Below are 22214 nucleotides of genomic sequence, written 5' to 3'. Positions count from 1 at the left end.
TCTCTCAATCCTTTCAGCTGTTCCTTCTCTGATTTTTCTCCATTTTTATGAATTATGTGCTCCTGCTGTTCCTTTCTTCAAGTTTTGGACTCTGTGACAGGTCACTGGAGCAGCTCTGATCCAACACCCCCTGCCCCTGCCTGACTTTCTCTTCCTTTCTCCCCTCAAATGTGCTAAGTTGTTGTTTACACTATTATAACTATGTCAATACATTCACTGCTTAAGCCAACTGGTGAACTCTACTTAGATTTTCCCTTTGTTTTTCCTGGAGTTAATATTTGCCTTGCTTTCTTTTTCAACTGCTGAGCTAGTGCCTAGAGCTAGTATCTTCCACCTCACCCAGGAGGCCCTCCATACAGTTGCTTGCTTGCTTGCTGAGTCACTTTAGTCATGTCCAACTCTTTGTGCAACCCCACGGACGGTAGCCCACCAGGCTCCTCTGTCCATGGGATTCTCCAGGTAAGAGTACTGAAGTGGGTTGCCATGCCCTTCTCTAGGGCATCTTCCCGACCTGTGTCTCTTACACCTCCTGCATTGGCAGGCAGGTTCTTTACCACTGGTGCCACCTGGAAAGCCCTCCATACAGTTTGGAGCTTGTCAAATGCGTTCTGTAGTCCATCACATCCTGGCACCCTCTGCTCTCTTGTCCTGCTCTGGGCTGGTTGCTCTCTGGGCTCCTTCTCTGGGCTGCTGGGAAGAATCTCTACATCCCATTCAGGGACCAGACAGCCTCTTCTGAGCCTGTGTGGTCATGCTGGAAGCTTGGTTCCAGCTCCTATTTGAGAAGTGGCCTGTGGCCTCAACTGCATCTGATGGTGTGCTTAAGCCCCTGTCCTTGGGGGCGTGACGCCAGCTCCAAGCCCCAGGTAGGCTGCTCAGTCTCCACCCTGCTCCACCGTGGGGCTTGCCTTCTGTCCTTGCCTCCAGGCCTGCAGAGCGCTTTCTTTCTGCCTTTTCACAGAACATTTAAAGAGCAGACCTGTGTTCCCCGGCACGCGTTCATGCTGGGCCAGGAAGCGGTCCAGCTCGTCTGCCATCTCAGCTGGAGTTGCAGCAGACACTCGTGAAGTCTCACCTGCCTTGCTTGACTGGAGGGCTTTCAGTGGCCCTAGGTTGGTGCCCACTCCACTGGGCAGCTCAGGCTCATAGGACCCAACAGAGAACCCATGCCTCCTCCCTGTGACATTCTTAGAAATAAACTGGGTGTTTTCTAACAATCTCAGGTTAACAGAGAAGTTAGCAGTTGCAAGAATAGTACAGGAACCCACCCTCCCCACACCCCATGTGCCTTGTGAGAGTGAACTGCTGGCATGGGACTCCATCACACCCTGCAGTGCCATGTCCTGGGCAGGGCTGCTGCCCTCTGCTCCCCAGACTCATTCCAAGCTGCTCTGATAACATCGTTGGCAGTAACCATGTCCAGCCAGGGACCACACATTGCTCTGAGCCTTTTTAACTTTCATCTGCATCGGTCCGGAATATTCTTCGGACTTTCTCTGTCAGGACCCTGATGCCTTTGAAGGTTCCAGGCCCGCCTTTCTGTACAAAGTCCTTCTGTGTGGGTGCTAGAGGTTCGGCATGGTCAGATGCAGGCTATGCCTCTTTGGCAGGATAGAGGGAAGTGACTCTCTGCCCCCCACCGCCCCTGCACTCAGGTGGTGCAGGGTCACGATTAATATGATGATTGCTGGCGTCCACTGGGATGACTGGGTTTGGGTGGTGCCTGCTAGTGTCCCCCGCCCGGAACTCACTCATCTTCCCTTTGCAGTTGATGGGAGCCTTGTGGGGAAGAACTGTAAAACAAGGCAAATAGACCATTTCTCACCAAACTTTCAAGTTACAAATATTATTATTTTAATACATATTTAAATACGCTGGCTATGCACAGCCCTCTGGTTTTCTATTTTGTTTTGTGGTTATGATTCCCTACCATTGTGAGCATCTCTGACTTGCCAGTGGGTGCCCGTCCTCTTGAAGCGGCTACACCGTCTCTCTTGACCAGTCCCTGTTATCCTTTGGACCTCCCTACTTCCAGACATGGTAAGATGTTTCAGACTCTTTCTACCCTCTCTCTGCCCAAGCCCTATGACCAAATGTTTCTCCAAAGGACCCTGCTTCCTTTTAGTGGAGGATGGCACTTAGAAGCCAAGACACAGCTTCTCAGGGTGCTTGCTGCTGTTGGGGGTGTCTCTCTTCTCAGGGCCTCTCCCTGGGGAGAGCTCGGGGTTATATGGATGCCTGTACAAATATGCATCCACTTTTACAGTTTCATGGGTCCACATGGATAAGTCCAATCCAATGCCATGCACTTATTTATTCCTTTCCATTCTTAAATTCCCATCTGACTTGTCACCAATAATTCATTTCCTTATTGGCTCAATCCCATAAGTAATCAAGCTGCCTGGCCAGCAGATGTCTTTTTCCTCCTCGGGCTCTGATCTCAATCAGGACAGCCCCATGGCATTGCTCTGGGCCCCACAGTCCAGTTCCAGGAGCTTGAAGTGGCAGGCTGGTGACACACATGCCTTCCCTCCGCCCACCTTCCTCCCACCTGGAAACATCTCCCAGACACACTGTGTGGACCCAAATCTTTGTCTCAGGATCTGCTTCAGTGGAACTCAAACTAAGGTAAAAGGTTTAAGTTTTTATCAAACTTGTGTTACTTAAATGATTTTTTTTTTCAAATTTAAAGTTTTAAAACAGTATCTTAGGGACTTCCCCAGTGGAGTAGTGGATAAGAATCTGCCTGCCAAAGCAGGGGACATAGGTTCAGTCCCTGGCCCGGGAAGATTCCACATGCCACAGAGCAACAAAGCCTGTGTGCCACAAACCACTGGGCCACGCCCTAGAGCTTTCAGCAAAAGAAGCCACTGCAAGGAGAAGCCAAGCACTGCAATCAAAGGTAGCCCCTGCTTGCGGCTAAGCAACAAAGACCCAGCACAGCCAAAAATCAAACAAACCGCTGAACAAAATAAAAATAAACAGGATCTTAGCCCTTTCCTGATAATGGCAGTCTGTGCTTGTTTGAGGCCAGGTGTTTTCTTCCCAGGGAGCAGGGAGTCGGGAGCAGGTGGGACCAAGGAGGGCGAGGCTGGTCCTCCAGGGAAGCTGTCTGTGGGCGTCTATGTAAGGACTTGCTGACCTGAGTTTCCTGGTCCACTTCCCTAGCTGGGCCTCTGAGCTGTTCCCCATGGCAATGGATACCACATCACTGCCAACATGCGCATCTCCTGGGTCCTGGGGCGCTGCCAGTTCCAAAGCCAGCACCCAACTGCTGGAGGCCTCTGAGGGGCCTGAATGACCTTGCTTCCTTACAAGCAGGGATGTCTATCCTTGGCCTCCTTGGCTGCAGGAGACGGATGCCACAGAGGGCAGGATTTGGTCTCCTTCCCCACTGGTCCCAGAACTTGGCTCGTGCCCATCAGGGTACGCATTCCCTAAGTGCATGCTTATATCTTAAGCGAACATGTGCATGACCCATACCTATCAGTGCAGCAAAGGCTGGGGAGTGAGCTAGGTGGCCTGGTGCACTGGGTTCTTCCTCTGCCCCCTGACACGGCTGTGCCTGTGGCCTGGCCCCTCCACCTGCCAGCGGGGTGAGTGGCCTGTGGCAGTGGTCAGTGGGAGGAGTAGGCCACTGGCCAGGACAGCTGTGGTGATGAGTTGATGGGAGGAAGGTCAGCAGGTGGGGCCCCAGCTGGGCTTATGGAGAAGACAGGACCAGGCTGACTCTCTAGGCACAGCAGCCCTGGCCCATGGTGGTTGGGGTGGGGTCGGCTGCTCCAGAAACTCCAACATCTTTCGGGGAAAGAAACCTCAAAGTTCACTGAAGCAGTGAAGTTTTACAAACCAGTCCAGGCCCTTCCCTGAATCTCAGGGCCCTTCACTCCTCACCTGCCCCCCTCACCTATGCACAGTCACTTTGGCTTCAACCTGGGTTCTCAAGCTCTGGGAGTATTGTCTCCTCCACCTGGTCCCCTCTTAAGACCCCTTCCTGGAGCCCTGCAAAGCCAGAGGGCAGAGGGGAGGGGGCCCCCTGGAGTCAGGCACTGCCCATCCAGGGGCCCTCAGGCTTTGGGCCCTCCTGAGAATGCTGGCTTGGCTGAAGGAGCAGGAGGAATCGAGCGTTTGGCTGAAAACCCTTCCTGTCCAGCCCCCCAACCACCTTCTTTCAATTACCTGTATGGGAGTCAAAGCCATGTAGAAGGAACAGACTCAGGTACAATAGAAAATTTTTGGTCCAGATATTGTTTACTTGCGAAGTCATGTCTGACTCTTTGCGACCCCATGGACAGCAGCACGCCAGGCTTCCCTGTCCTCCTTCACCATCTCCCAGAGTTTGCTCAAACTCATGTCCATTGAGTCGGTGCTGACATCCAACTGTCTCATCCTCTGTTGCTCCCTTCTCCTCCTGCTGTCAATCTTTCCCAGCATCAGGGTCTTTTCCAATGAGTCAGTTCTTCCCATCAGGTGGCCAAAGTATTGGAGCTTCAGCTTCAACTTCAGCCCTTCCGATGAATATTCAGGGTTGATTTCCTTTAGGATTGACTGGTTTGATTTCCTTGCAGTCCAAGGGACACTCAAGAATCTTCTCCAGCACCATGGAGTCTGCGAAAGCAAAGACATCTCTTTTCTTGTTTTGTATGGACCCCTTTCCTAGTTTTCCTGTGTTGGCAGCCATAGGAAAACCTGGTGTTGAGTGGACATGTGGGTAGGAGAAGGTTCACGCCCATGGGAGGGAGCTGTCAGTTTTTCAGACGTGGAGCAATGCACCCTGAACCACAAGGTCTCCCCCATGAGATTTTGCAACCATACAGGTGTGGGGTCTCTGCCCATTCTCGCTGCCTCTCTGGACACCTGTCCATGCCTGCAGAGACACCCAGTCAGCTCCCCGGGGCAGGAATGCTGGTTTGGGGCCAGTTTCAGCCTCCAATGGAGAGTCAGGAGCAATAAGGTCCAAGCTGAAGGTCACACAGGCTGAAGTGGGTGGGCCCTCTCGCCTCTGCCCAACACTGTGGGCCCCCCACGTGTCCTCCAGTGTCTGGGCCAGCTTGGGTGCCCTGGTCCTGTGGAAGAAAAGATGCCACTGCCTAGCTGGGCAGGACTGTCCCTCTGCCCTTGAGTTAAGCATAACCAGAATTGTCTTCTAGATCTCAAGTCTCCAGCCCCCAGGACTCTGCTAGATACTGTTTCCTCTGGGGGCCACCCAGTCAGCCTGTCCAACCTCAGGCCCTTGTCTTGTCCCACCCAACGCTTTTCTGTCTGTCCCTTGTGATAGAGCCAGGGTGCAGAAGGATGGACAGTGTGGTCTCACATTGGCCCTGCCCTGGGTGCCCTGCAGATGTAAAATGGCTCTTTGAGCCTGGGGACTGTCGGGTAAGGGTCGGGCCAGCGTGCTCGGGGCACGCAGGCAGGAGCCAGGTTCCTGAGGAGCCTGGGCCTCACGGTAAGCTGGATGCAAGCCCTGCCCTGGAACTGGTGGTGGGCGCACAAACTGGCTGTGTGGGGGACCATCGTGAGGGGTCGTGGGGTGGTCGGCCCTGCGGCCAGTCATCCTTTGGGGGTTGCTGTGTCGCGCCTGCATTGCTCGGGGGGACTCCCTGAACAGTCTGCACGGTGTCTGTCTCCCGTGTGGGGTCTCTGGGGTATTGCCATCCTGTAGTAACCCACGTCGTCTGGCTCGGTGTCCCAGTCCTGCGTGGGACTTGGGTCATATTGCCCCGTCACGTGCGTGGGGACCCCGGGGGCTGGGCTGGGAGGCGTGCGGTAGAGGGTGCGCCGGCCCCATCCGCCCGCCCCTCAGCTGGTTTGCGGTTGTGGTGGGGGGCCCTGTGTGGGTTTCTGGGCTCTGGCGGCGACACGGCGGCTGGACGGGCGCCTTCGCTGCCGCGCAGGAAGTAGCCTCCACCGGATGGGGGGCCCGGGGCGCAGCCACCGCCCCCGCCGAGCGGCCTTCCGGCGGGCGGGCCCGAACGGAGCCGAACGGGGCTGAGTCCTGGACGGGCGGGGCCGAGCGTAGCCGAGCGAAGCCGAGTCGCAGGCGGGCAGGCCCGAGATCAGCCGAGCGGATCCGAGTCCCGGGCCGGAGGGCGGGCCCGAATGCGGCCGAGTGAGGCGGAGCGCCAAGCGCGGGCGGGGGGAGCGCGCGTTCCTGGAAGAGCCTGGCCGGTGGGGGGGGCGGGCGCATTCCTGGCTGGCGCTCGGCTGAGGCCGACGCGCGGCCCCAGACGACGCTCGGGGCGGGGCGGCGGCGCGGGGCGGGGCGGGACGCGGGGCGGGGCGGCGGCGTGAGCTCAGCGCCCGGCGCTCAGTCCGAGCTGGAGCGAGCCGCCGGGAGGATGTGCGCCGAGCCCCGCGCCGCCGCCGCCGCCGCGGTCTGAGGCCGCCCCACAGGCGCTCCGCCGCCCCGGAAGCCGCGCGCGCGGGCGGGCGGGCGGGTGGGCAGGCCGCGGAGCCGGGCGCGGGCGGCGGGGTGGGTGCGGGCCGGGCCGGGAGGCCGGCGGCGGGCGCAACGCGGCCGGCCAGCGCCGCCGGGACGAGCCGGGCGGGCGCCGCGCGGTGGGAGGAGCGGGGCGGCGGCGGCGCGCCGCGCGAGGACGGCCCGGCGGGCCCCGCGCCCGCGCCCCCGCTCCTCCCGGGCCCCTCGGCCTCGGCCGCCGCGGCGATTCGCGCCTCGCGGCGCCGGCACCTGCCCGCGCGCCCCCCGCGAGCCCCGGGCCCGCGAGCGTTGGCGTTGGCGTTGGCGGCGCGCGCTGGGGCATGCCCCGCGCCTAGGGCCCGGGGGCGCGCGGGGGGCGCGCGGGGGGCCCGGGCGGCGGCGGGCGCGGCGCGGGGCGCGTGGATGTGGCGCCGGGCCCGGGCGGCGGCGGCGGGCTCCAGCGGCGGGACCCCTTCGCCCCGCCCGCCTTCCCCTTCGGGCCCCCGGGCGAGGCCGAGGCCGCGGCCGTGATCGGCCGGGAGCCGGCGGCGGGGGGCGGTCGGGGCCGGGGCCGGGGGCGCCGCCGGGGCGCGCGGGGCGGCGGCGGGGGCCGCGGGGGCCCGGGCACGCGGGAGCGGGAGCGGCCTGGGGAGCCGGAGCGCACCATGGAGGCGGCGGCGGGCGGCCGCGGCGGCTTCCAACCGCACCCGGGGCTGCAGAAGACGCTGGAGCAGTTCCACCTCAGCTCCATGAGCTCGCTGGGCGGCCCGGCCGCCTTCTCGGCGCGCTGGGCGCAGGAGGCCTACAAGAAGGAGAGCGCCAAGGAGGCAGGCGCGGCCGCGGTGCCGGCGCCGGTGCCCGCGGCCGCCGAACCCCCGCCGGTGCTGCACCTGCCCGCCATCCAGCCGCCGCCGCCCGTGCTACCCGGGCCCTTCTTCATGCCGTCCGACCGCTCCACGGAGCGCTGCGAGACCGTGCTGGAGGGCGAGACCATTTCGTGCTTCGTGGTGGGCGGTGAGAAGCGGCTGTGTCTGCCGCAGATCCTCAACTCCGTGCTGCGCGACTTCTCGCTGCAACAGATCAACTCGGTGTGCGACGAGCTTCACATCTACTGCTCGCGCTGCACGGCCGACCAGCTGGAGATCCTCAAAGTCATGGGCATCCTGCCCTTCTCGGCGCCCTCGTGCGGGCTCATCACCAAGACGGACGCCGAGCGCCTGTGCAACGCGCTGCTGTACGGCGGCGCCTACCCGCCGCCCTGCAAGAAGGAGCTGGCGGCCAGCCTGGCGCTGGGCCTGGAGCTCAGCGAGCGCAGTGTGCGTGTGTACCACGAGTGCTTCGGCAAGTGCAAGGGGCTGCTGGTGCCCGAGCTCTACAGCAGCCCGAGCGCCGCCTGCATCCAGTGCCTCGACTGCCGCCTCATGTACCCGCCGCACAAGTTCGTGGTGCACTCGCACAAGGCCCTGGAAAACCGGACCTGCCACTGGGGCTTCGACTCGGCCAACTGGCGGGCCTACATCCTGCTCAGTCAGGACTACACGGGCAAGGAGGAGCAGGCGCGTCTCGGCCGCTGTCTGGACGACGTCAAGGAGAAGTTTGACTATGGCAACAAGTACAAGCGGCGGGTGCCCCGGGTGAGTGTCCCGTGGCAGCTGTGCCTGGGGAATGGGAGCGGGGCCTGGAGAGGGCGGGGTGCCCTCCTGGGTCGGGGGCTCAGCCTCCCCCACACGTTTCAGGGCTAGGTTTTGTTTTGTGGAAACTTGGGGGTGGTGTTGGCGTCCCCATAGACTGCTCCGTATCAGGAGGAAGGTCCTTTGGTCTGACTTCTAGGACTAGCTCCTTGCCTGGTTGGGAGCCTGGGGGGCAAGCTTGGGGGGTGAAGCCCTCCTGAGGCCCAAGCTGTTGCCCAGCTGGGTCGGGAGGGGCAGGCCTCTTTTGCCCTTAGTCCCAGGAAGTTTGATCCTGGCCGGATCCACTCTGGAGCCTTCAGCCCAGGCCTTCCTGGGGACCGGGGGGGTGTCCAGGCTGAGTGGGGGGCAGGGAACCGCCCTGGCCTTCCCCCTCCCGGGCTGGCACACAGAGGGGAGCCTGCCCGTGTCCCCAGCAGGCGGAACTTGGCTGGGCAGGGCCTGTTTGTGCCTTGAAGTCTTGGGAGACAGACTCCAAAGCGAAGCCAGGTGTCTGGGCCGTGGTGGCCGGGGGCCGAGACTCGGCGACTCCAGCTTTGTGTGTGTGCCTGGCCTGCCAGAGAGTGAGTCTCAGAGTCTCCTGTGTGGGGGCGAGGGCCGCTTGGCACCGGGATCGGGAACTGGTCAGCGGGCGCCTGAGGCTCTGAGTGTCAGGGGAGCCACTGGCCTGCGGTTTGTTTTGGACGTGCACGTTTTCTTCTGTCCTTTCCTCTGAGAGGCAAAGGGCGGTGGGGAGGGCGGTTGGCCTGGGGTCTGTTTGTTCGCCAGACGGTGGATCCGTGTGATCCAGCCTGGCAGCTCCTGGCCTCTCACTGGGGTCCACACCAGCTTTGCATGGCACCTCCCCCCTCCCCAAGTATTTGTAACTTTTCTTTTGAGTATCCAGGCTTATTAAATTGCACACACAGAATGCTGCATTGGCTCTGCTATTCTTGGGAGGCCTAATTAATTCAGCTATTGCATCAAACTTTTTTTTCCGAATCTGTGAATAGATGTTCCCGCCCGGTTTTCTCTGGGCGCCCCTCCAGCGGAGTGTCAGAGTCTCCGGGAGCGGAGGAGGGGAGGGGAAGCCAGGCCTGTCGCCTGCGCTCGGGAGGCCCGTGTGTGCTTGTGGATGTGCTGGTGTTCCTGCCTTCGGCTCCTCTGGCGCCCAGGTGGCAGCTGTCTGCAGACCAGGGCTGGGATTGGGCAGGAGGGACGGTCTGAGTGGGCATTGTGGGTGGGGGAGGGTGCTGGTGGCAGGTCCCAGCATGCTGATCGGGCCTCTCGTTTCAGACTGGGAGCTGGCCGTGTGTGGCATGAGGGGTGTTCTCAGTGAACTGGGGGCTTCTCTGTTTGGGGTGCCTGCCCCCTCGACAGCCATCGTGGCCCAAGGGCACCCTGTGTGCAGGATTGTGGTGGGTTCTGGCTGCCTGGATAAGCCTGTGGTTGAAAGGCTGTGGCAGGTCACTTAATGCAGGGTGGAGAGGAGACGGTCTTGTCTGCAGGGTGTGTCTGTGTTTGTGTCCGAATCTGGGTCATGTGTGTTTGTGGTTGTCTTCCTGGGGTCGGCTGTGGCAGCTGCAGGCCGGGGCCTTGGCTCCCTTGCAGAAGGCCCTGCTGTTCTGAACATGAGTGTCCGTAGGCTCAGGGAAGGCCTGGCCTCAGCTTATGGGCCCAGGCACTGCCAGGCAAGTGGGCAAGACGGCCCCCTGAGCCGCGGCCTCAGAAAAGGGGCCAGAGCGAGCTTTGGTGTTTGGTGATTCCCCAGATGGTCGGCGCCACCCTTTCCTCTTGTGCCCTGCCAGTGGTGCTTAGAGCTCTCGTTGGTTCAGGGATGCTGATGGTGATGTGATCATCCTGAGAGGTTGGGGTCTCCAGGCTGTGTGTCAGTACCACGTGTTGTCACAGTGGAGTCTGGGCCGGTGATCCCACGTGCCCCCGTCCAGGCCTCGGCTGTGCCACTGTCCGTGCTGGCTCCTGTGCTCTCCTGTCACCCCCAGCTCAGTTGTCCTGTTCTCTGGCCTCTGCCCATGGCTTTGGCTCTGTGACCGTGCACTCGGGAGTCCTGAGCTGTGTGGTCCTTTACAGGTCTCCCCAGCACAGCCTGTCTGTGCGCCAGGGACACCCAACCCCAAGAGTGGGAAGGGGATTTCGGCCTCAGGGTGGGGAGCTCATGGGGAGTTCAGGGGAAAAAGCTGCAGGGAAGACCCCCTCCCCAGGCTGTGGGCCTCTATTTGCTCCACCCACTCCTGACAGATTATTCATGGGATACATTTTGATTTCTCCACTTCTTTCTGTAGTTCATTTTAATATTTTTGATCTCCTGAGGCCTAGGACAAAAAGCAACAGAGAACGGGCTGGAACTGCTCTTTGTGGGGGCCTCAGGTTCCTGTGAGATGAAGTGAGCTGATGTTTGTCCTAGGCACTGAGGGCTGCGGGGGTCACCTGGCTCTCTTGCCGCCAGCACTGAGGGGGCCGCACGGGGGCCTCCTGGGGTCCTGGGGCCCAGTTGCCTTCACCTGCCCTGCTGTGCCTACAGCCTGAGCACAGCAGGGTGGCGGTTCCTGTGGTCACTCCAGCATGGGGATGGGGCTCCAGCCTGAGCCTGGAAACCCTTGAAGGTGGTGTGTCTGCGCATGCTGGCCCGGGGGGTGCTCCTCAGTGATGCCCCTCACACCATGGGGGCCCTCAGGACGTGCCTCCGGCCATCTAGCCACTGTCAGGGCTGCCGGACCCTGGTGCCCTGCGCTGGGCGGGTCTGACTGTGAGCTCCTCGGGGCTGCTCCTGTGTCCTGGCTCTGTCCCTCCCTGGCTGCCTGACTGAGCAAGCATGCACCTCAGTTTCTGCGTGTTGAGACGGGGACAGTATGCATAGCAGTTGTTGGCGGTGTCTTGGAGGTGTGTTTGGGTGACGAATGTTGTAGGTGGGCAAGGATATGTCTTTTCGCTGCCGGACTGTGTAGCAGTGAGGTGGGAGTCTCAGCCTCCCCATGCCCCCTCCCTTGTCTTCTGTCTGATCGACTCCATCCCTCATCTGATGGCCCTTGGACTAAGCTAGATCTGTCAGTCATGGAGGGGGCGTTGGTATGTGTCCCTCGTTTTGAGGGATGGCTGCTCGTGGGCCAGGTGGGTGGCGGGGTTGCACTGCCCCCCCTGGGGCTGGAACTGGGCGGGCCCCTGCATGATCGAGAAACAGGCCGTTGGGAACTGCTCGCCTTCCGAAGGTCCTGCTTCCCAGGCTGGAGACCAGGGATGCTGTTTGCTCATGGGGCTTCTTCCTTCAGTGCTGAGTCCCTGCAGGAGTGTTTCCACAGAATTGCCTGCCTGGCAGGGGCTCATGGACTGAGGGTCCCCGTGCTGTGTGAGTGTCCAGAGTGGAGTCTGTGTGAACTCCCAGCAGTGGAGCAGTTTCCCCCATCACCTGGGGATGGCCAGGCCATCAGTGTGGAGGAGCGTGGACTCTGACAGTCCCTGCTGGGCAGCAGCTGAGGCTTTGGTGAGGGAGATAGGCCATAGGGATTCCGCTAAGTGGGCACGTGTTGTATGGTCAAGCTCAAGTGGCCGTGGGAGAGATGGTGTCAAGAACGTCCATCGGGCTGGAAGGGACTCTGGCCAGCCTGCCTCTCTTAGCACCTCCTCTTTATCGTGGGGCTAGGCTTACAGATGCCCTTAGTCTGGGCACAGGTGTAGAGGCTTGGGTGTCCCTTCGTCCACTGGCTTTGCTCGAGGTTTTTGTGGGCACCATTGTGATTTCCTGGCTCCTGACGCTTTGCTGAGAAGGTGGGGTGCTGTTGGGTGATGCTCTGCAGCCAGGCTCCTGGATGGGCCCAGCCCCGCATGCAGGAGGATGGAATCAGCAAGTTGGGCTGGTCCTTGGTGAAGGCCCCAAAGCGAAGGCCCGGGACTCATCAAACGGGAAACAGCAGCCTCTGGTCAGCCGAGTGTGAGTGAGGGAGGGTGTGGGGGGCCGGCCGAGTGCCTTGTCTGCGTGTGGTGAGCAGGGCTGTGTTCTGAAGTGGTCCTCCAGGTCGGGGCCGTCTGCCCATCAGCCCGTCTTCAGCCATCCTGCTGGTTTCCAGCACTTCTCTTTGGAACTGGGCGGGGCTGTCGGCTTGCCGGGGGCAGCAAGGTCCCTGAGTGGCCCTTGCTTCTGTCCCTGCTGCCCGTCTGGGGACCCTCGACCAATGCAGGGCTTTGAGAGTAGAGCCGTTGGCTCCCAACCTTGCTCACAGCCCGTCTGAGTACTGTCTGTCTGAGATGCCAAGCGAGGCCCACGAGGAAGTCTGGGGAGGTGACCGCTGGGCGCCGGGAGGGCCTGGGGGAGGCGGTGCTTCCGGGCCCTGCACCCTGGCCGTCTGGCGGGAGGTGTCGGTGGCCGCCGGCCGGACTCTCTGTGGCCCAGAGACTGTTACACAAGCAGCAATAATGTGTCTCTTTCTAAGGATTGCGAAAGTTGGGGAGGATTTCTCCACTGGAAGAATTATGCAAGTTTCAACTGAAATGTTTTTAAAAAGTTTCTTTGTTTTGAGTCAAAATACAGAGGCTGAATTATTTCCTTAAGATCTGTGAGAGCTGCGGGAGAGGGAGAAGCCTCCACTCTTCCCAGGGCCCTGCTTGCTTCCTTCTTTCCTTCCCTCCGGATGCCCATCACATGGGGATGGGGCGTGTTTGGGGGAGGTTGGGCCCCGAGGTCATGGGTGGGAGCTCCTGGCCACACGTGTCCGTGGATTAACAGGGGCCTGTCAGAGCCCCAAGAAGGGATGAGAAGTCACTTCTGGGAGTGTGAAGCTGTCACCGTGGGGTTTGAGGCGGGTTCCTGTTGGTGTCGGATTAGAGCTGTGACTGGTCTCTGTGTTCATGTGAGTGGAGTGGGGCGGGTGGGGACTCAGGCTGTGTGTCCACAGTTGACTGGTGTGGCTTGGGCCCTGCAGGGTCCCAGGATGGCCGGAGGAGCCCGTGCTGTGACCCAGCTCTGTGCATGCAGGGCCAGCTTCTCTGGTGGCCCGGGAGCAGCCGGGGTGCTATAGGGTTTACAGCGTTTGAGTCTCCTCTGATTTTACGTTTTTCACTTAGAAAGACTCGAAGAACGCTGCGACTTCTTGATTTTGCAGCTACAGATAATAATTCAGGAAGTCTCGGCGTGGCTCTGTGGCCGCGCAGCCCGCAGCGGTCGGGCCTGCCCCGCGGTCTGGGCTCTCCGGGGAGACCTTTTTGCGGCCGACCTGGGGCTTGTGTGTTTGTGGTTGTGTTGTTGGCTTCGTGTGGGCCCCCAGTTCCGGGCCCGGAATAAATACTTGTCGAATGACTCATGGAGACATGAAATCACTAATGTCAAGGTTTATTGGCAGCTTGGCGCTTGCTGGCTAGAAAAGGAAGGAGCTGGCGCTTTCCCTGGAGTGCATGGAGCCGTCCTGTGGGGCCCCGGCTCAGGGCTGCTTGGGGTTCAGAGACGGCTCCACCTGGACAGGCCCTGACGTGGCTTCCGCTTGGATGTTGGTTGGTTACTCTGAAAGGAATGTCTCTTGTTGAAAACAGGCTTCTCAGGGGCTACCATGCTGCCTGTCACAGAAGATGTGGTGACGGGTGGTGAGGGGGCTTTGGCTGTGGGGGAAGGAAGCTGGAGCCACTGGGCCTGAGGGCTGGCAGGACTGCGGGTGGTTGGAGCGGAGGGGGTCTGAGGGCCCCAGGCACCCGTGAGACCTCACTCAACCCCTGAGCGCCTGTGAGGGGTGTTGCTGAGTGGAGGTGACCATCATGTGATGGGGAGGGTCTGAACTCCTGGGACAGGGCCGGCAGTGAGGAACAGGGCTGGGCTTCGGGACTGCAGGTGGGGGTCACCTGCATGTTGGGGGTCACCCACTGGTGGCCCCATGTACCTGCACCCACCTCCCTCTGCCCCAGGAGCTGTTGGCCACGTCCTCACAGGAGCCCAGCGGTGTGATTGGTGTCTGAGGACCTGGCTGGAACCTGGGCCTTCTCTGCACCCCACTCTCACCTCATGTATCTCCTGGGCCACCTAGCGTTCCAGGAGGGCTGAGGGTCCAGGTTTGTGTGCAGTACGCAACCCCCAGTACCAGAGCCCCTCTATCCGTGGCGCTTGCCAGTGACAGCCAAGAGGGCCCTGAGCCCTGGGGAGCCTGGCGGCCCTGCTGGGCTGGAGGGGGGTGGGGGCTGTGACTGGGCCTGTGTGTGGCCAGCTTTCTCTGTGCACGTCTGTCACCTTGGCTCTCTTGTGACCCCATGGTTCTGGTTTGTGGTTCAGGCCTGGTGGGTGGGTGCGGCATCCACACGCTATGCTGCAGTCCTCCGGTCTGCGTGAGCTGCCTTCAGAGCCTGACCTGCTCGCTGACTGGGGTCACTGTGGTCTCCAGTGGTGCTGGTGGTTCTCTCATGGCTGTCATGGTTCCGCCCACCTGCCCCCGTGGATGCGTCCTCTTGGCCTGATGGTCTCCTCTTGCTGCCTTTCAACTGCTGGAACAAGAGGGGCCCTTGGTCCTGGGGACCCCCTTACCTTGCGTGGGGCTGGGGCTTCTCTTGCAGGGACCCACGGGTCCGGCCATGGACAGAGAGCTGCAGAGTCTTCACAGAGAGCCGTGGGGCCTGGCTGGCCTCTCCTGTGCCTCCCAGCCCAGCTGCCGTGGTTGTCTGGGTCTGACTGTCGCCCCCAGTGGGGCCAGTGTGTCTCAGGTGTTCTCTGAGTCCCTGGAGGAGGTGGGGCGTGGGGCGGGGGCCGCGGTGCCGCCCTGGGAGGAGGGCAGGTGCATGTGTCCACAGGTGGTTCTGGAAGCTCCCGCCCAGCCCCACCTCCAGGTCAAGGCAGCGGGGAGTCTCTGCTGGCCTTGCCTCTACCTCCACATGGGGTGGGGACCCCAGGCCTGGCGTAGTCCCTGGGGTGCAGCCTCTGCACGTCCAGGGAGGGCAGGCTGGCCGTGCAGAGGCTGCTGGCTCCCCCCACCTGCCGCCTCCCACTTCCTGGTGTTAGAACCACGTTGCCCAAACCATTAAAAAAATTATACTCCCATGTTGAATGATATGCAAATGTAGTCAATTAAGCGAGGGGATTTTAATTAGCAGTTTAAGTTCATGTGTGAAGTGCCTAGCCTTAATTACTTGACAGTTTTGTTGTAAATTTGCTAAGTTTTTTTTTGCAGAACTATCAAAACTGTGATTTTTTTTTAACATCCTTGTATGTAATAAGTGTCGCCCAGCTTGCCTGACCCTAGTGGGTCTTGTCTGCATTTACAAAGCTCCTTAAACTGTGAAAACAGGGTAGGCCCTGGGCTGGCTCCATGCGGCTCCAATAGTTAAACTGGGTTCTGAGTGGCCCGGGTGTGGGTGGCCGAAGGGTCCTGGGCTCCTGGGTGGTGGACCCGGGGACCCTCCTCCCAACTGGGGTCTGGCTGCCTGCAGTGGAGCTGGAGCCCGGCAGTGTACCGACAGGCAGGAGCGCAGAGGACCAAGGCTACAGCCGTTGCCCAGCAGACCCGGAATTCCTAAATTCCCAATCTTGCTCCTTCCCCACTTCCAGGAAGGAGGCCCCCCTCCTGCTGCCGTGCACATCCCCCCGCCCCCCAACCCAGTTCTGACGATGCGGCCCACCCAGCCTGGTGTCCAGTTTCTACTGCGGGAGAGGAGACATGTGCTCTGTTTGTTGGATTCGGATTCGTGTTGGACTCTTCTCCCCTCTGGGGAGGATCTGCTTTAATTTTCCTGTTGCTGTCGTTGAGGTGGTCTCAAGTCATCCAGGTCTTCTGTGGTTTTTAGTGTCCCTTCCAGGTTTTATTATCTGAGTTCCGGGTGTTTCACATACGCAGTTAGGATTTAAATGTTCTCTTGAACCGCCTTGCGATTTCTCTCAGGAGTCCATGTGACAGAGGCTCTGGCCGGGACCCTGCAGAGCAGGCGGCTGTGAGTGGGGGAGGGATGGGGTGCAAGCCTTTTGAGGGGCTCGAGGGAGAGCCACCTGGGCCTCTGCCTTTGCTTGGTTAAGTTTTGAGGGGTGAGCAGAGTGAGCCCAAACGGTGATCCCAGGGCAGGTTCCTGCCCAGTGGTGAGCACCCACCACCCACTGGGCCAGCATGTGTGTGGACTTACAGCGGGTGGTGGTGTGAGGGCAGATTCAGGCGCCCGCGAGTGGGGAAGGGGCTCACAGACACATTCTTGGTGCTACACTGCTTTCATCTCACTCATCTCCCCCAATCTTCTCGCTAAAGCAGACCCCAGGCATCATTTCACACGTGAGTGTTTCAGTATCCGTCTCACAGATACGGAATCGTGGAAAATCATTACCTTGGGGCTGTTAGCGTGCCTGGCAAAGTTGACAACAGTGTTGGAATGCCTGCGGGTCCCCAGCCTGTGTTCAGATCCCGCATCTCAGACGTGGCTCTGCCGGCCTCCCTCATCCATGCCCCTGTGCACACGTGTGTCTTGTGCACGGCTGTGCCTGTGGGCAGCCATGGAGCACTTTGGTGAGCAGTCTGTGGTGTTGAGGGTCCTGGAATGTCTTTCACATCCAGGGCCAGGCTGTGTTTTTGTTATTATGCAAGAGGCTTCAGAGAGTGTCTTTATGTGGACTCCTCCCAGGAGCCTCAGTGCAGCCATGTGGAAGGCCGTGTACACCTGCTGCCAGCTTCCAGCCCCCCTACTCCAGCATCCTGAGCGCCCTGTGTTGACCTGCGTCCAGCGCGGCTGTGGCCCTCACCCCCACCTCGTAGCTGGGGCTGGTCCCTGCTCTTGTGTGATGGGCGTCGGGCCTCCAGTGCGGGCACCCATGGATGGGACTGTGGTGCGTCCTTGCTGCAGGCGTGTGCATGTGTGTCTGGGTCAGAGGTCACGCTCAATTGTTTTCTGCAGGGAGGGTGGGGCCTGTGTCCTGAGGGGCCTCAGGTCAGTGGTCGCTGCAGGCACATCTCCTCTGATGCCCGGGACTTGAGCTGAGGCTCTCATAGAAGACTTGGCGGCTCAGAGCGAGCTCCCAGCCTTGTTGGTCGCGCTTCCGTTTGTCCCATTTGGTTGCTCACACACAGGGTGCCTGTACTTCTCTGGGTATTCCCTTGGGAGACTCTGACCCAGAGAGGCAGGTCGTCTTCATGGATTCTTGATTTTGTTGCCAAGATTCTCCCTTTTAACAGCATCAGGTACCTGCCTACCTTCCTCCATCCTCACAGCCTTAGTCACTGTCGTTCAGAATAGTCTTGTTGAAGGGAGTATCTCATTGGTTCATTTTTTCCTAAAGGAGTTGGCTATTTTATTATTTTTAGTATTCTTTTTCCTATAATTTTCCTTGTGTGTGTGTTGTTTATTGTGGTAAAATGACACTTACAATAAAAACCATCCTCCTCCTTTTTCTAAGTGCACAGCTCAGTGGCATCGGGCACATTATTGCTGTCGGGCAGCCGTGCCCACCATCATCTCCAGGACTTTATCCTCTTCCCCGCCACGCCCTCCCCTGGCCCCCACCCTCCTGCTTTGTGTCTCTGTGACTCTGACTCCTCCAGGGACCTCAGAGACGTGGAATCATGTAGGGTGTCTCCTCTTACGTCCGGTTTGTTTCTCTCCGCATCGTGTCCTGAGGTCTGTCCACGTTGGAGCAGGTGCCAGTGTCGGGACCTTCTCCCTGTTCAGGGCTGGATCCTGTTCTCTCGTATGGATGGACCACATTCTGTCTGTCCGTCATCTGACGACGGGCACCTGGGTTGCTTCTGTGTTTCGGTTGCTGTGCGTGGGGCAGGTCCCCGCTCTCAGTTCTGCTGGGCACGTCCTCACAGGTGGAATTGCTGGGTCACACGGTGGCTCTGCGTCTGCTCCTTGAGCAGACCCTGTACTGGCTTCCTCAGCAGTGGTGCCCCGTGTCCCGGGTTCCCTGTGTCCTCGCCAGCACTGGTTTCTGGGTTTTGACAGTTTTGGTCCTGAGGGGCGTGAGGCTGTCTCGCTGTGCTGTTGATTTGTGTGTTGAGCATCTTGTCATGGGCTTGTTGGTTGTGTGAGTACATTGGCCTCTGAGGTTTAGCTGGTGAGCTTGACATGAGACTGTCCTCTCTGGAGTCTATGTCCTGCCCCAGTTTCTTGAGAAAGTTCTTAAGAGAGGAAGCGGTGGTCTCATGCTTTTCCCCACACAGAGGCCGGAGTCTCTGCCTTTTAATCTTGTCACCACACGGGGGTTGCGTGTTGGGCCCAGAGCAGGGGGACACCCACCTGTGTTCTGGTTAGCTTGAGGGCAGCTCTGGGCAGGAGAGCCTGCCGGCTGGATGTGGACTTTCCCTCTGGCTCCGGGACAGCCAGGAGCCCACGCCCAGGACCACCAGCCACTTGGCGTTCTCCATCTGCCTTGGACACAGTTTCCTGAATGACTGGTGCATGTGCCCCTCTCCTAGGCTTTGGGTCCAGCCCAGCTTCCAACCATGATTTCCACTCGTTTGTCTCCGTTGGTTTCAGGAGGCCACAGTGACAGGTGGTCTGGGAGACACTGGTTGACCAGGCAGACCAGGCTGCTCCGGGCCCTGACTGGTGGCCCTGGCCAGGGTGGGCTGTGCCCGCACTGCCCATATCCCAGCCCCGGGGCTGCATTGCCTGAGCAGTTGAGTGGCCTCTGAACCAACCCAGATGTTTGGTTTCCAGACGCCCCCATCTTGGCCTCTTGCGGGAGCGGGAGTGGGAGTGGACCCGAAGGCTAGGGACCGGAGAAGTGGCCCTCTGCTTCTTTGTCCACTTTGTCTTAGCTGTTGAATATTGATGAGAGTCTGGGGTGTGAGGGCGCCCTGCCGCGTAGCTCTTGAAAGGAGGGTCCTCGATTTTTGTTTTGCAAATACTGCCAGGTCTGCCTCCTGGGTGGGGGTGACACCACTGGTTGGATTCAAAAGGAAGGCCTGGTGGTGGGAACCGGGGCAGGGCCTGCAGGGACCTCGTGAGGGTGGCTCTTTGTGCTCTGGTTGAAGAAAGAAAGAGAAGTTGGAAACCGCTTGGGGTGGGAGGGCCCCCCTCTGCCCCACCTGCTGCCCACAGTGAGCAGAAAGCACTGTCTTTGGATCTAATTTTAACCTCTTTCTTACCCCATTTTCTCTGTGCAGATGTTAGCAAGTATAATTTTTTGTATTTCTGGTGAAGTCCAAGTTCCTAGAAGTCTAGAGAGGCAGCATTGCTTAATGGTTAGGGGCAGGGATCCTTAAACTTGATTGCTGGGAATTCCCTGGCGGTCCAGTGGATAGGATGTAGCCTTTTCACTGCCAAGGGCATGGGTTTGATCCCTGGTCAGGTGAACTAAGATGCTTCAAGACACGTAGTGTGGCAAAAACAAAAACATTGGCTTTTTTTTTTCCCTAAAGAAACCAGATATAACCCACTTGATTCCTGGGGCCAGATCCTGGCTCGGGCAACTTGTCACTTGTATTAGAGGCTTTGTCAGTTCCCTGGGCCCTGGTGTCCCCGTCTGTAAAGTGGGTGGGGGAGTGGGGTGCCTCCTCTCATTGGTCATTACAAAGGCCCAGCACTGCGCCCGGCCCTCTCTCTGTCTTCCTAAGCCGGGGCATTTGACAGGAGCATCCCAGGAGCCCGGCCGGGCCCATGTGTGGGCATACGCAGGCTGGCACAGTGGCCTCCTTGCAGCCAAGCGGGCCAGCGGACGGGCGCCAGCAGGTGCTCTGAGCGGAGCACACAGTGTACCGGGCGGCCAGGCTCCCTGTGCCAACAGCAGCTCTGGGCAGCCTGGGGCCTGTGCAGTGTGTGGTCAGTGTGCCCATGTTGGCTGCCCTGATGGGCTTGCAGAGTCTCAGCTGACTTCCACGCTGGGTCCCAGGTGAGGCGGGTGCTGGTGCGTTTAACCGGTGTGGGGTCCTGCTAGAATGCTGGGAGCCGCCTGTCCTGGGTCCCCTGGGCTCTGTATGCAGCCAGGCGTGTGTGTGCGGACCCAGGTGTCCACTGCGGTGTGGTGCTTGGTGACAGGCTGAGGGAGTCCCTTCTCTGTCAGGTGCAGCCCCCAGGTGGACCCCTGGACAGACGGAGGACCCACATCCTGTTTGAGCAGGGCAGGTGGTTCGGGTTTTCAGATGGGAAGATGGGAAGACTGGGGGTAACTCTTCACATGGGGACTTGGGTAAACGGCCAGCAGTGGTCAGCGCCTCATCGGCAGCCTCAGTCTCAGTGGAGCAGCACTGATCCCAGAGCCGTTCTTACCCAGAAAGATGAGGATTTCCGGAAAGCAGAAACAAGGCAGTGTGTCAAGAACCGTCTTAGGGAGGCTCGCTCGTTCCCGTCCTGCTCTTGGGGCAGAGCCTCAGGAGGGAGGAGCCCAGGGGCAGCAGCCAGGGTCCAGGGGTTGGCAAGGGGTGGGGATCCCATCCACCTGCTCCTTCTCGCTACAGGTCCTCACATGCTGGATTATGCATCACCCTTGCAGAGAGTCGAACAGAATCAGAGATCTGTTTTTCAAACTAGGGTTTGTTACTGTTCAGGAAATTTGGAATTTTGAGAGGTTTTTCATGCTGCTCTTGTTCCATTTCTGATGCTTTTGGGTCCGATTTAGAAAAACCACTCAGTGTGGCTTACATGTTGCAAGATGTCATTGCCCTGCCCAAGCTGGGTGTCCCCAGAGCACTGCTGTCCCTTCTTGGCACATGTTCTTGTGTCCTTAGACCAGGGGGTGGCTTCCACGCCCCTGCGGATGGCTTCCACGCCCCTGTGGACAGAGGAGCAGCCAGCCACCTGTTGGTGAATCTGCTGCCTCTCCTTGGTTCAGGGCTTTTTATTTTTTATTTGTTATGTACTTGGCTGCACCGGTTCTTTGTTGTGGCACGCAAGATCTTTTAGCTGTGGTGTGTGGGATCTATCCTTGATGAGGGATTGAACCTGGGTCCCCTGCACTGGGAGCACAGAGTGTTACCCACTGGATCACCAGGGAAGTCCCTGGGGCTTTTTTATTATAAGAAGTTTTCAAGTGAAGCTTTTCTGCAGTGAAGCTTTGAGGCAGGTTCCCCAGGGTTCACTGCCATTGTCCTGCTGCATTGGAGGGAGAGTGTCTAACGCTGTGGTCCTTGGTGTGTGACCGTGGGGCCCCGGCTGCAGTGCCGTCATGCTCCTCGTCCACTCAGCCCTCCCGCAGCAGTTTGCTTCTGCCCAGGACCCACTAGGATGGGCCCTGCGATCTGGCATCTCTGCCTGAGCCTGTCCGCTGAGATCTCCCCACCTGCGGTCCTGCCTGATGCAGCATCTGAAGGGTGAGGAGCTGTCCTGTGGGCACGTGCTGGGTGTGTCTCCTGGCTGGTGTCAGTGGCAGGCTTGGAGCCCCCCTCCCCTCGGGGATGGCAGCTTCGCTCACACTCGTGGTGAGTCTGCTTCTTCCCTCTGTGGTTAATAAATAATCTGTGGGCAGACTTTAGACCCTGGCAGTGTACGCTTCCCGTGAACTTGCTCCTGGTGGGTTGGCTGTCCCTCCAGGATGCTGCCTGACCTGCTGCTCCTCTCTCTCCTCCCCTCCCCCCCACCCTCCTTCCTCCTCCCCTCCCCCCCACCCTCCTTCCTCTTCCCCTCCCTCCTCCTCCGGCTGATTGGTGTCACCAGATTAGCCCCAGACAGTGTTGTGGTCATTCCTGCCATTATTTGATGCCTCAGTCATCCTCTTTGGGCCACCTGCTAAGGACTCAGTCTCTCCCTATGGCTTTTCTCCGACCCCCGACCCCTGCCCGACGCCCCCACACGTCCCTACAGCTTGTGGCCCATCCCCTCCTGACTGTAAGGCAGCTGGTCACTGGGGGTTTAGACACAGATGCAGCCCCTTGAGTGGTCACACCTGCCCCCCAGCAGGAGCCCCCAGGGGTGGGTGGGTTCCAGTCTCAGGGTTGTGTCACGGTGGGGCAGCAGTCGGTGGCTGCTGACAGTAGAAGGTCTCGCCGCCTGTGAAAGTTGGGCCATTTTCCTCGTCTTGTGGGTCATGGATGAGACCCGAGCCACTTCCCCCTGATTTCTGTCCTGGGCCTCCCACAGGGCTGCATCTGTTGCCATTTCACTCTGAGCCCAGAGGCTATGTCTGTGCCTCTGTTCACTCCGCCCTGGATGTGCCCTGCCGTGGGGTCACTCACGCTTTTCCGCCTGGGATGCTCCCAGGTTCCCATGTGACACGTGGGGTCAGGAGGGGA

General features: G+C 59.5%; 1 protein-coding gene across 1 annotated transcript in view; it reads left to right on the top strand.

Annotated features, from left to right (window-relative positions):
• The first annotated feature begins 6338 nt into the window (after window positions 1–6338).
• SKI (SKI proto-oncogene) overlaps window positions 6339–22214 on the top strand; it is a 55226-nt gene continuing 39350 nt past the window's right edge. The window contains exons 1-2 of the mRNA XM_061381798.1: window positions 6339–6374; window positions 6775–8052. Coding sequence (XP_061237782.1) covers window positions 6339–6374; window positions 6775–8052 — 1314 coding nt within the window. The remainder of the gene's footprint in view (window positions 6375–6774; window positions 8053–22214) is intronic.

This window comes from Bos javanicus, chromosome 16, assembly GCF_032452875.1.
Source record: "Bos javanicus breed banteng chromosome 16, ARS-OSU_banteng_1.0, whole genome shotgun sequence".
Taxonomy (NCBI): Eukaryota; Metazoa; Chordata; class Mammalia; order Artiodactyla; family Bovidae; genus Bos; species Bos javanicus.
The sequence above is the reverse complement of the archived record's forward strand: the minus strand, read 5'-3'. Positions and strand labels throughout refer to the sequence as shown.